This window comes from Rhinichthys klamathensis, unplaced genomic scaffold (genome assembly GCF_029890125.1).
Source record: "Rhinichthys klamathensis goyatoka isolate OS25496 unplaced genomic scaffold, OSU_Roscu_1.1 h1tg000165l_1, whole genome shotgun sequence".
NCBI classification, from domain to species: Eukaryota; Metazoa; Chordata; class Actinopteri; order Cypriniformes; family Leuciscidae; genus Rhinichthys; species Rhinichthys klamathensis.
In genome coordinates this window covers 2,062,487-2,077,305 of record NW_026606697.1, presented here as the reverse complement: position 1 = coordinate 2,077,305, position 14,819 = coordinate 2,062,487, and the positions used below count along the sequence as shown (strand labels likewise).

The 14,819-nt window shown below is 34.5% G+C and overlaps 1 protein-coding gene across 2 annotated transcripts in view; it reads right to left on the bottom strand.

Moving 5' to 3' along the window:
- Positions 1 to 7,945: 7,945 nt before the first annotated feature.
- Positions 7,946 to 14,819, bottom strand: part of mctp2b (multiple C2 domains, transmembrane 2b) — a 36,401-nt gene continuing 29,527 nt past the window's right edge. For both annotated transcript variants that reach the window (XM_056259185.1, XM_056259186.1), the window contains 8 exons: positions 12,080 to 12,154; positions 11,861 to 11,980; positions 10,753 to 10,866; positions 10,436 to 10,477; positions 10,205 to 10,314; positions 9,766 to 9,875; positions 9,515 to 9,612; positions 7,946 to 8,866 (listed from right to left, as the gene is read on the bottom strand). In XM_056259185.1, the coding sequence (XP_056115160.1) occupies positions 8,798 to 8,866; positions 9,515 to 9,612; positions 9,766 to 9,875; positions 10,205 to 10,314; positions 10,436 to 10,477; positions 10,753 to 10,866; positions 11,861 to 11,980; positions 12,080 to 12,154 (738 nt within the window). In that variant the 3' untranslated portion in view covers positions 7,946 to 8,797. The remainder of the gene's footprint in view (positions 8,867 to 9,514; positions 9,613 to 9,765; positions 9,876 to 10,204; positions 10,315 to 10,435; positions 10,478 to 10,752; positions 10,867 to 11,860; positions 11,981 to 12,079; positions 12,155 to 14,819) is intronic.

Genomic DNA, 14,819 nt, shown 5'->3' with positions numbered 1-14,819 from the left:
CTCTGATTGGTTTATTTCACGTTACGCCCAAACCACACCTATGAATAATGAAGCTACTTCAGGCCAACCCCTTTTAGATTTGCACCAGGCGCAAGAGGCATTTATCCCGCCGGGAAAATAGCAACAGCGCCGGGATCCGCCCACAAAGTTACTTGCGCTTTACGCTTTGACACTTGCGTTTCAGATCGTTAAAATAGGGCCCAATATGTGTGTTTGTATATATATATATATATATATATATATATATATATATATATATATATATACCGTATATAGTAAGGGTATATATAAGCTTGATGTGTATATTGCCTAATTGCAAGCTTGTTCAGAAATGGTGACAAAAACTTAAAATATAACTGCTTTTCCATCATATTGAACATCATTATATGAGTATTAGGTTGAATGAGTTAGAATTAACTGTTTTATTAATCATTAGAATATAGACATTAAGAGAATAAATTGTTATGCAAGTAGCCTACTTTTACTTTTAATACTTAAAGTACATTTAAAATCAGGTACTTTTTACTTTTTACTTAAGTAGGGTTGTCATCAGGCACGTGCACACATAGACATCAAAAGGGGCTTGAGCACCTGTCCTTTTTATTTCCTGGAGAGAAAGTGCCCTTTTTTCTGGGGTGCTTTTTTTTTATTTTTGAAAAATTATATATATTCCTGTTTGCGCACAGCTTCCCTGTCAAACAAATATATTTATTGAATAGTGTATCTAAATATCAGGTCAGGAGTTCTGAAGCGCTCCCTCTCTGAAGCGCCGATCAGAGTAAACGCGTCTGCTAGTGAGCTTGCGCTGCGCTGCCGTGTGGACTTTGAGACGAGCAGTCCGTGAGGCGCGTGCGGTTCAAATGAGTTTCGTTCCGCTTTTGGCACATAAACATTATCGAACATTTATTGAACTCGATATTGATATCGAGTATTGACGATATTGACTCGAACTTGATATCGTTTTATCGAGAAAAATTATTTGGCGATAATGAATGAATAATCATATCAATTTAAGACGTGGCTAATTGTAATTTATGACCTTGTATGGAAAATCCGGTCGTTTTTATGACTTTTTATGGCCTAAAATTCTTATTATTAAAGTTAATGACTTACATACATCAAGAGTCTTTCCCACTGAAATGTAGAAATCTAAATGGGTGAATTTAAAAGAAATCTACAGATGCAAACAGATGGAGGATAGTAGGTTTTAAACAAACTCCATCTAAATGTGGATTTTGAAGGTTTTATTTGATGATGGTGATACAGTCCTACCTCAAATGTGAAACTAAGTCCATGTCACCAGGTGTATCAAATATATACAGTACTTGATTGAAACTAGTAGCATAGAAAACATGCACATTGTGGCATGGTTTCCTTTGCTGCTCTAAACCTATGAATAGGCTACTAAGGAGACCATGGTTTCTGTGTGAACTGATTATTTTGTAGACATCTTTTGAAAATGAAACAATTGCGTGAGTTTGAGGAAGATAAAATTAATTAACTTTTTTAATAATTTTTTTATTTAAAAAAAAGTCACACAAAAAAAACGTATGAGAAGTGCCCTTTTTTTCATTTGAGCGCCTGCCCCTCAAAATGTTTGTGCACGTCCCTGGTTGTCATTGTGGTACTTCTACTTTTACTAAAGTAAATATGTCTCTGGTTATTTGTACTTTTACTTAAGTACTGAGATTCAGTACTTCCTCCACCACTGATTGTAGTGAGCTAGTATATATATTTAAAATCTACTGCTTAAATAGCTTAACTAGCTAGTTGTTGGTAGGTTGTAGTGTAGCTGTTTACTTTTCTCAAAATAGTGACTAGTTTCACTGCTTGGCAAACTGCAATTTTTAAAGTAGCTTTCTCATCACTGGTCTGCATAGAATCAACAAAAGCATCAGTTGGTATAGTTTTCAGGTAGAGTTCAATAGAACTGCTGATTGTCAAATTGAATTATCTGGATCACTAAGTCGGCCCGAAATGATTCGTCTGCCTCTGGCGTAATATCTTCATTCCCACAATGCCCTGAAAAGGCCTTGTCCATCTCTCTTTCTACTGTGTGTCTGGCCTAGATTCCTTTAGCTTGGAGAAGGGCATAGGAGAGGGGAATGCTGTGTTTGGACCCCTCCTTTCCCCCATCCTCCTCTCCCCGCTTCTCTTCCTCCTCAGGGAATGAAGCCCCATCTGCTACACAGTGTGTCTTGTGAGGAAACAGGAGAAAGGAGGCTGTTTCTGAGCTCTTTATAGGGGCCACTTTGGCAGACAGATGATGGAATCTTTTTGTTTTTTACTCTCAATGACTCTCCTCATGATATTGTCATCTTGTTCACTATAATAGTTTGGTTGACTCTTATCTACACATAAACAAAGGTTTAGACACTATAAAGGGTCTAAACAAATTTCTAAGGTCTCTAAATAATCAACATGATCAACTTTGCTGAAAAAACAGTTCCACAGCCTAAATGTAGCAAGTAAAAGGCCTTTTAGTATAATCGTAAAAACCTTCAGGTCATGGCACATGTGTCTTTTTGTTGTGGTTAACGGAAGAATACATTTTATATTGTTATATTTCAAAATTAACACTTGAAGCAACATAGATTTATTAGATTATACGTACAAATATGATACATCAGGCTCTTGAGGAACATTTATTTATTTTGTACATCTCTCAACCATCATTGAATTGACCAAAACAAACTTTGATCATATAGGACTGAGCAATATCACCTTACTAAGACATAAATATCAGTTGTCACTCTATATCTTCCAATAATATGCATTTTATGCAAGTAGTCTCCCATATTGTTTGAAAGATCTCACAGATTTACATGACAAGATATCAATCATACTTTTTGCAGGTGCACCATATTGCATTGCATATTTTGCTCAATTTGGGCATGTAAAACTGAGGTGTTTTTTCCACTTTGAGTATGAGCTCAGGTTTTTTAGGGTTAATCATGAGCAGACTCATGAAAAATTAAATCAAACTACTGACTTCCAGTCTTTGCTGCTCCTTGCACAATTAGTCGTGTTGTTTCAGACAACTGCCCTGGCTATGCATTGGAATGAAGTCTAGGGGCATGATAGATATGATCGTGTTATCACATAACTAATTTGGATCTTTTGGTGATCCATTGGGGCTCCATCTTTGTGGCCAGATATAATGTTATTCTTCTGCTAATGGCTAAATGCTCACAGGGGGCTAATTAGGACTGGTTTTCTGTGTGAAGAAAGGATTGAGAAGGAATAAGGGCTCAGCCAGGGTAAAAATAAGTATTTTTACCCAATCTGTTGTGTCCCGTTTGCACATCTCTACATGTAGCCTATTTGTAGTGAGGAATGACTATTTCGGACTTTCTTTCTTAGTTCTACTCTTTAACAGCAGCCCTCTCATTATACAAAACGAGAGGGAGTGTTTAAAACTGAAAATAGTTCTAAAATGTGCCAATTACATGGTGTTAAGAAAGCCAGATTTTTTTCTGAAATTGAGTGTTTCAGTGTGTTGGTTCAAAATGTATTCAGTGTATTTCACTATAGGGTGAAAGCGATGGATGGGCTACATACAGGATTTTAAACTGTTGAGAATGAGATTCATGCTGCCTGCTAGTTCAGTTAAAAACGAAAGATCTGTCATTATTTACCATTATTATTACGACCTTTTTTCTGTGGAATACAAAATACGTTTTAATGAGGGTGAGAAGATTCCTGCTAGGATGACGTATAGAACATAATCTCTCTTTATGATTCGTACACGTTTTGTTCGTCATGATAATCTACACAGATGAACACAACCTTTATGAATTTTATAGCCTTAATAAAAATTGACAGAAATAAAACGCCACGGCTGCACGAGTTCAACGTCACCATTAGCTAGCCTACTAAACGTCTGACAACTCTTTCAGTCTTTATTTTAAAAAACTTTTAAAACGTTCCAGCAGAGCCCGTCTACGGAGAGCCTGGCCACTCCCTATTAAGTCCTACTAGTGCAATGCGCGTGCAAAAACGTTTTTTTGTGTGCTACTTTTTCAAAAGTGAATCGCTCCTTTTTCGAAAGTGAATCGCTGCTTTTTCAAAAGTGAATCGCTCCTTTTTCGAAAGTGAATCGCTCCTTTTTCGAAAGTGAATCGCTACTTTGTCAAAAATGAACCGCTACTTTGTCAAAAGTGAATCGCTACTTTTTCAAAAAAGAATCGCTTCTTTGTCAAAAGTGAATTGCTACTTTTTTCATAAAGAATCGCTACTTTTTCAAAAAGAATAATGTAACAAAATAATAATGTAACAAAAGTATAATAATAATAATGTAACAAATGTATAATAACACTGTAATAAATGTATAAATGTACCGATAATAAGAATCGGTACTTTTTCAAAAAGAATCGCTACTTTTTCAAAAAGAATCGCTACTTTTTCAAAAAGAAATGTTACTTTTTCAAAAAGAAAGCTACTTTAAAAAAAAAGCTACTTTAAAAAAAAAGAATCACTACTTTTTCAAAAAGAATCGCTACTTTTTTTCAAAAAGAATCGCTACTTTTTTTCAAAAAGAATCGCTACTTTTTCAAAAAGAATCGCTACTTTTTCAAAAAGAATCGCTACTTTTTTCAAAAAGAATCGCTACTTTTTTCAAAAAGAATTGCTGTTTCATAAATCACTACTTTTTCAAAAAGAATCACTACTTTTTTCAAAAAGAATAATGTAACAAAATAATAATGTAACAAATGTATAATAACAATAATGTAACAAATGTATAATAACACGTGTGTAATAAATGTATAATTACATTGTAATAAATGTATAATTACATTGTAATAAATGTATAATAACACTGTAAACAAGGTATAAATACATTGTAATAAATGTATAATAAGACTGAAACATGTATAATTACATTTTTTACACTACTTTGTCGAAAGTGAATCGCTACTTTTTCAAAAAGAATCGCTACTTTTTACAAAAGAATCGCTACTTTTTCAAAAAAATCGCTACTTTTTCAAAAAGAATCGCTACTTTTTTCAAAAAGCATCACTATTTTCAAAAAGAATTGCTAGTTTATGTAACGTAGCAAAAAATAATGAAAAAAATTAACAAAATAATGTAACAAATATATAATAATAATGTAACAAATGTATAATAACACTGTAATAAATGTATAATTACATTGTAATAAACATATAATAACACTGTAATAAATGTATAATTACATTGCAATAAATGTATAATAACACTGTAAACAATGTATAATTACATTGCAATAAACATAATAACACTGTAATAAATGTATAATTACATTGTAATAAATGTATAATAACACTGTAAACAATGTATAATTACATTGTAATAAATGTATAATAAGACTGAAACAAATGTATAATCACATTTTGTACACTACTTTTTCATAAAGAATCGCTGATTTTTTAAAAAGAATCGCTACTTTTTCAAAAAGAATAATGTAACAAAATAATAATGTAACAAATGTATAATAATAATAATAATAATGTAACAAATTTATAATAACACTGTACTAAATGTATAATTACATTGTAATAAACGTATAATAACACTGTAATAAATGTATAATACAATGTAATGAAATATAATAACACTGTAATAAATGTATAATAACACTGTAATAAATGTATAATAACACTGTAAACAATGTATAATTACATTGTAATAAATGTATAATAAGACTGAAACAAATGTATAATCACATTTTTTACACTACTTTTTCATAAAGAATCGATAATTTTAAAAAAAGAATCGCTACTTTTTCAAAAAGAATAATGTAACAAAATAATAATGTAACAAATGTATAAATACATTGTAATAAATGTATAATAAGACTGAAACAATTGTATAATTAATTTTTTTACACTACTTTTCCCAAAAAGAATCGCTACTTTTTCGAAAGTGAATGGCTATTTTTTCAAAAAGAATTGCCACTTTTTTTATAAAGAATCGCTACTTTTTAAAAACGAATCGCTACTTTTTCTAAAGTGAATCGCTACTTTAAAAAAAAAAAGAATCGCTACTTTTTTCAAAAAAACAATCGCTACTTTTTTCAAAAAGAATCGCTACTTTTTCAAAAAGAATCGCTACTTTAAAAAAAAGAATGTAACAAAATGATAATGTAACAAATGTATAAATACATTGTAATAAATGTATAATAAGACTGAAACAATTGTATAATTACATTTTTTACACTACTTTTCCCAAAAAGAATCGCTACTTTTTCAAAAGTGAATCGCTATTTTTTCAAAAAGAATTGCTACTTTTTTCATAAAGAATCGCTACTTTTTAAAAAAGAATAATGTAACAAAATAATAATGTAACAAATGTATAAATACATTGCAATAAATGTATAATAAGACTGAAACAATTGTATAATTACATTTTTTACACTACTTTTCCCAAAAAGAATCGCTACTTTTTCGAAAGTGAATCGCTATTTTTTCAAAAAGAATTGCTACTTTTTTCATAAAGAATCGCTACTTTTTTAAAAATAATCACTACTTTTAAAAAAATGAATAATTTAACAAAATAATAATGTAACAAATGTATAATAATAATAATGTAACAAATGTATAATAACACTGTAATAAATGTATAATTACATTGTAATAAACGTATAATTACATTGTAAAAAAATTTGTGATAACACTGTAAACACAGTAAAATGATATTACTGTGCCGAGTCGAAGTGCTCCCAAGCACTTGCTATGGTATTCCGCCATACATTATAGTTATTCACTTTACACGCTTTGAAAAGCGCAACGTTTTATTTTGTGTCACCATTCTTGGTCAGTTACACTACTCGTGTAACTGTATTTAAATAGGGAAAACGTGGAGGTGTTTGGTCGCTTCTCTGGATGGATCCTAATGAATGAACTGGGCTAAGCTAAGTGCTAACAAAGTTTCGCCGCAAGACAGAGCGATTTAGTGCACGCACTGAGACGAGAGAGGTATGTATCATCAACTCGTCTGAGCAACAGTTTAATATGAAAAAGCGGTGGAGTATCCCTTTAAGCAGTATCTGGTCGTACGATATGTATGACGTCATTGACATTTTAAAAGACTTTTTAAAGCAAATAAGTGACTCTAAAAAATCTAACACCCAACAATGTGTAATTTCTTTGCATCTCGTTTAAAATACAACATTCAAATTACTAGACAAATTATATCCTGAGAAAAGTGGATTTTGAGGGGTATAGCATTCATTCTGCACTCGTCCTGTGAGCGCCCTCATATGGAACCAGAGTGGAACTGCAACCAGTTCAGAAGCCGGAAGTTTACTGAGATTGGAAGTTCTCCCCTTATTAGCTTGCAAGAGCGCGAGTATATACAGCGAGGCTGTGGAAAGAGTTTACCTGCTCGTTGTTCTGATATTTAATGTCCCCGACAGCCTGTAGTCCCATTTAGCCACTTGTTAGCAACCGCCTTTGACACCAGAAAATTACAAGGGGGTATTTTTGTATTTTATGTCGATTAATAAAACGTGAAAATACCTTGAGCTTGTGTAAACCACAGCTCGTATTGGCATTTAACAAAAACCCATTTTAAAAAAACTTCAAGACGATAAAACGGATTGTGCAGCTTCTTGGAATAGATAGAAAGGGGTGCGGGTGCACCCCTGATATTCAGTAGCGCAAAAGATGAACTGCAGGATAGATTCCCATGAAAGGAAAACACTGCCACTATGTGGCTGATTCTTCTCAAATAACCATTCTGTAAGGAATTTGGAGGTTATATTGCTTTATCCACATTCGTACTTACAAATCTGCATTAATTAATTTAGCATTTAGCCTATTCTGCTTATTATTCGATAAGATCTATAAAAACTCATGAGCCTACACAGTAAATGTTTACTGTTAAATGATTATACAAAATGGAAATATTGTCAATATAGAAGGCTAGTATAAAAGAGATACAAAAATAATTGTTCGACAACATCTGTGATATACCGCATATAATATCCACCTGAGCAGAAGAAAAGACTGGGAGATACAAATCAGAAGTGTACTTGCAGGCTTTTTTATGTACAATTACTGACTTGAGATCCAAAACAACATCTAGATAGAACCTTATATTGCACAAAAATACAATTTTTAAGAGAGTGTAGTTAAAAATCAGTATTCACAACTAGAGTTTGTCAAAGGCACTTTCAATGTACTCATTTTCAAGCGAGTTTTTCCATGCAATAATTAAAATGTAAATAAAAGATTAAAAATAAATTAAAACAATGTGTTTACATAATACAAAAACATTCAAAAGAAAATTTTGTTACAATATAAGTTCAGTTCTCTGTTCATGTACATTCAACAAAAAATGTGGCTCATATAGAATGAGACTTTACAAACTCCTTAAAACATATTTTACAAGTCTGATAGGACAAAAAAAAAGAAAATTAATAAAGAAATATAAAATAGTAAATCAAAGCACTACATTGTATTGCACTCATACTGTTCATGATGTGTCGTTCAGGCATTGCATCTATAGACGCATATTTAAGGCCCAATGTGGTGTATTCTATACTTTTACCATTCAGTTTATCAAGTTACATTTCTTCAGCACTCAATGCAACAGAGCTGCTGCTGCTAGAGTGTTAATACGTGTCTGTGTCATTAACCAAGGTGCTTCAGCACGACCCAGCAGTGAAGACCGGACCATCTGATGGGGATGATTTCAGTTCACTCGCATAAAATAAGCACAATGTTCAAATCACTCCCTGGCCGTCGTGTCCAAGCACCTTCAAAGGTTCTTCACACACATGTTCTCAGGAGACCAACGTTTCCCATTCTAGTGTCTACGGTGATGCTCTCTTTCTCTTGGCTGGACTGTGAAGACTACAGCTGCTCAGTTCGGTGTACTGCGCCTGAATGAAGAAGAAAAAGAAATCAAGATGCGAGAAGCTTCCAGACAAATGAGCACACTGAGAAAAGGCAGAGCATTTAGTCATCTAAGAAATAATAAAGAAATAAAAAAGATCATTGAGACTTATTTTCTTAATAATTGTATTTATCTCACAATTCTGAAATTATTTTCCTCACAATTGTGTTTATTCTGAATTTTTCTCAATTCTGAGAAAAAGTTAGAATTGTGAGTTATAAACTCAGAAGTTTGAGAAAGTCAAAATTGTGAGATATGAACTTGCAATTCTGACTTGTTAATCACAAATGGGAATTTTTTCTTTGACTCGCAATTTACTTTTTAATTTTTTATTCAGTGGTGGAAACAAGACTCTTTGTCAATCTAAATTAAGAAAAGTTTGTTTATTATGGTGTTAAATTGTAGGATGTAAATTGTAAAGGATAAATTTACATGAATGTTCATGGTCATAAAAAAATACTAGTTATCTTTTTAGATGTTAAACTTTTGTGGAAAAACTTGCCAGGAGCTTTTAATTATATTGACATATTTATACCTTCAAGACATTGTATTGATAAATGGACATCTATCCGTACAGAAAACACCACATTACAATAAAAAAAGCTGAAAAGTTTACAGGCCTTATTTTTATTACCATTTGGACATCTGAAGGCACTCTGGAGAGGAAATCCATCACCTCATTGTTTTCAATGGCATAAGGACTGCGCAGTTTCTTTGTGAATTTATGTATACCTAAAAAAAAAAATAACAATGCTGAACAATCTCTAGTACTGATAACTCAGATCTCACATCACAGTTCACATCAAGAACTTCTGTATTTGAGTTCAATGGTTTTACTGATTTGAAAAAAAGAATTGTTAGACAGTAACACTGCTGTAATCTTACCCCATAATAAAATAATGTAGCGTACTGGAATAAAGTAAGTGATTACTGTGGCCATAGTGAGAACCAGGAAGGCCAAATTAGACAAGAACGGCACTGACCAGTTGAATGTACTGAGAGAAAAAAAGAAAGACATTTTGCAGTTTTGCTCTTTTGACGCCCTCAAAACTAATTTCATTATATTCATTCATGACATAAGCTTCTGGGTCTATGGAAATGTGCTAGTATTCAAAATAAATGAAAATATACCCGTGCATTCTTTTAAATATTTATTTAATGCAGGCTTAGTGAACATAAGAGACTTCTTTCAAAAACATCTAACTGACCCCAAATATTTAAACGGTAGTGAGTATATTATGCAATTACCTCTATTCTCTCAATATCCATTACAAATGTACAACAAATATAGTACTGTATGTGAGAGCAGACACAAAACACATACTTCTTTATTCTTTCCCCAAAGCATGCTATCCCCTCCAGAAGATTCTGGACTGTAATGACAATCTCTTGAACCATGTGAATTTTCTCCATCAAACCTTTTCTTTCAGATTCCTGCAAGAAGACACATTTGAAATCTAAAATGTCAAAAGACCTACTGTAGGACAATAAATGCCATGCGTATTCCCTGGAATCAATGAATGTAAGGAAATTTGTGAATTGGAAATAATTATACCTTTTCATCTTCATCTTCATCTTCATTTAACTCCATGGTGTCCTGCAATAGAAACGCCTTATTTTTAATCATTTTAAAATGAAAGTTAACAAGGTCTTAAGAGATTGCTTTTTAAATTTGATCAGATGACAATACATATCGGAGGAAGTCAAACTGTGCTCATTCATGTCAGCCTGTCACATTTACAGTCAGTTTTAAACCACTAAAACAAATGCTAACTAAATTCCCAACTGAGATGGTCCACTCTTTTTGATATTCTATAATAATAGACAACACAAGCTGGTTGTCTGGAGTCAATTAAGCCAAAAATCACCCACTAGGTCTCTGGTGACTCTCTCAGAAGCGATCTGGAGATAGTTCCATATGATGAGGAGGACCATGAACATGGGCAGCATGTAGAAATCCCAGTACCACACGGTAAGAACAAAGACCTGCAGGAGAACACAGAAGATTTAGGTTTCATGAAGACTGGAACTAATCGAGGGGCACATATTCATCATGTATTTACATAATCCCAATGCTTCTCTTAAAGGGATAGTCCACCCAAAAATGATCGTTCAGCCTCATGTCGTTCCAAACCTGTATGAGTTTCTTTCTTCTGTTGAACACACAAGAAGGTATTTTAAAGAATGTTGGTAATTAAATACTTGATGTTGATGGTAGCCATTGACTTCCATTTTAGGAAAAAAATATGAATGGCCACGATCAACTGTCTGGTTATCAAAATTCTTTAAAATATCTTCTTTTGTGGGCAGCAGAAGAAAGAAACTCGTACAGGTTTGGAACAACATGAGTAAATGACAATTTTCATTTTTGGGTGAACTATCCCTGAAGTTACACGATTAATTACATTCTATAGACTAAGTAATGTTGCACATACATGTCTCTATCAACTAACTCGGTCAACTAAGAGTATTAGTAGACTGTTAGGGTTAGTAGAATAAGTTGATATGTACTTCCACAGTTACTTATAGTCAGTATAATGTCTGTTGTGAAGCATTAAAATAAAGCGTTAGCAGATATTATGCAGACGGATTACAAATACTCTAATGAGAGTTATTTGACATGTAGTTGCAGTGTTACTAATAGCCAACAGAATGTCTAAAGGGGACCGTAAAAATTAAGTGTTACCCAAAATGTTTCACTAGATAACAGAAAAGTACATTTTTCTTACATTTTACTGGATATGGTACCGTGGCACTACCCATACTTTTTCTTTCAAATAGATTTTACCAATACTATCCAAATACCAGAGTATGTGTTTATAATGATACCATGGTACTGAATCTGGAACCATAAGTCTTAACTGTAAGGTAAGCTGCTATAAAAAAGTAACCCAGCCTTTATATGATTTATTACTAAATCATACAGCACAAAACAACAAAAATGAATAATGAACGAGATTGACGAATAAAAGTGCCTCACCATAAATGCTATGATGCTCCTCTGCACGCTTTCCCACTGGAAACAGCTTTTGATGAACTGGTTGACGTGGCACAATGCACGATAAAGGTTCCTCACGCGAACAACATTCCTGGAAAGAACCTGTTGATATACCAATTCCCAGCTCATATTTTTCATAAAGATAGCCTACAACTGAAACCTTCAGAAGACTTTTCTGTGTGAATGTTACCCAACTCATACCTTCTTAGAAAACTTGGCATTGTCCTCAAGAAACTTCTGTTCTCTAGGCGTGAAGGTCCTAATGCTCGCTTTGACCTGGTCAAGACATCGAACAAGCAAACGCTAAAAAAATATCCAATATCTAAGCATATGACATTTTTCGCAGATACTTTATTTGCACAAGAATATATCAGGTGCTGAAAATGTATCTGAGCTCAACCATTTAAAAATGTTCTCATATTCTGTAAGTAGGTAAGATGCTTTATTGTCACTGTACACAATACAAATCTAGAGTGGAAACACTCAGAGAGCAAGGGAAATAAAGAATCAAAAGTACAGTATAGAAAGAAGTACACACACATACATATACATACACACACACACACACACACACACACATATATATAACTCAGCAAAAAAAGAAACGTCCCTTTTTCAGGACTGTGTATTTCAACAATAATGTTGTAAAAATCCAAATAACTTTACAGATCTTCATTGTAAAGGGTTTAAACAATGTTTTCCATGCATGTTCAATTAACCATAATCAATTAATTAACATGCACCTGTGGAATGGTCGTTAAGATCTTAACAGCTTACAGAGAGTAGGCATTTAAGGTCACAGTTCTAAAAACGCAGGACACTAAAGAGACTTGTCTACCGACTGTGAAAAACACCCAAAGAAAGATGCCCAGGGTCCCTGCTCATCTGCGTGAACGTGTATTAGCCATGCTGCAGGGAGGCATGAGGACTGCTGATGTGGCCAGGGCAATAAATTGCCATGTCCGCACTGTGAGACGCCTAAGACAGCGCTACAGGGAGATAGGAAGGACAGCTGATCGTCCTTGCAGTGGAAGACCACGTGTAACAACACCTGCACAGGATCGGTACATCCGAATATCACACCTGCGTGACAGGTACAGGATGGCCACAACAACTGCCTGAGTCACACCAGGAACACACAATCCCTCCATCAGTGCTCAGACTGTCCGGAATAGGCTGAGAGAGGCTGGAGGGCTTGTAGGCCTGTTGTAAGGTAGGTCCTTACCAGACATTACCAGCAACAACGCCACCTATGGGCACAAACCCACCTTCGCTGGACCAGACAGGAGTGGCAAAAAGTGCTCTTCACTGATGAGTCACGGTTTTGTCTCACCAGGGGTGATGGACGGATTCGTGTTTATCGTCGAAGGAATGAGCATTACACCGAGGCCTGTACCCTGTAGCGGGATCGATTTGGAGGTGGGGGGGGTCCGTCATGGTCTGGGGCGGTATGTCATATAACCATCGGACTGAGCTTGTTGTCATTGCAGGCAATCTCAATGCATTGCGGTAAAGGGAAGACATCCTCCTCCCTCATGTGGTACCCTTTATGCATGCTCATCCGGACATGATCCTCCAGCAGGACAATGCCACCAGCCATACTGTTCGTTCTGTGCGTGAGTTTCTGCATGACCGCAATGTCAGTGTTCTGTCGTGGCCAGCGAAGAGCCCGGATCTCAATCCCATTGAGCACGTCTGGGACCTGTTGGATCGCAGGGTGAGGGCTAGGGCCATTCCCCCCAGAAATGTCCAGGAACTTGCAAGTGCCTTGGTGGAAGAGTGGGGTAACATCTCACAGCAAGAACTGACAAATCTGGTCCAGTCCATGAGGAGGAGATGCACTGCAGTACTTCAAGCAGCTGGTGGTCACACCAGATACTGACTGGTACTTTTGATTTTGAGCCTCCCTTCTTTCAGGGACACATTATTCTATTTCTGTTAGTCACATGTCTGTGAAACATTTTTAGTTTATGTCTTATGGTGTTGACTCTTTTAGTGTTCATACAAATATTTACACACATTAAGTTCACTGAAAGTAAAAACAGTTGAAAGTCAGAGGACGTTTCTTTTTTTGCTGAGTTTATATACACACACACACACACACACACACACACACACACACACACACACACACACACACACACACACACACACACACACACACACACACACACACACACACACACACACACACACACACACACACACACACACACACACACACATATATATATATTATACACACATAAACACACACACAATATTATGCATAAATACAGTATATTGCCTAACATTTATTAATAAAATGTTAACTTAGAAGTATGTATTACACATAGAATTTGTATATTGCACATTTAAATGTACGTGAATATACTACTTTGAAATGTATATATGGCACATAAAGCCACTGAAGGCATATGGCAAGGTTTATGAGGTAGTGTGTTGTAGTGCATGCATTGTAGAACATAAAGGTTATTAATAGGTAAACGTAATTTAAAATAGTCTTTGGTTGGCTGAGTGAAGTACTAAGAAAGATTATATTGAACTATTAAAGGTAGGGTAGGATTCTTTTTTAATAAACACTGTTTGTTATACTGGTTGAAACTCTCTTCACATCCTGATAGCAATTATTAATAGAATAAAAGTACATATATCTTCTGTGGAAGTCTCGAGATAAAAAAAAATTCGTCAAAATGCAATGATACGATGTCCTACCTCCCTGTCAACATATGTATTTCTATACCTCCAACAGACGTCAGTCACTGAGCGCCACACACAAACACCAGCCGCCTTTTACAGTTCCTCCTGAACCAAAACAACGAGTTGTTTATGTTCATTATTATTGTGATGTTATGTGCTTTGAGACATGAGGTCATTTAATGCTGTCTCTCATTACACCTTGGAAACACGTACATGTTTTTGAAGGAGGCATGGCTTTGGA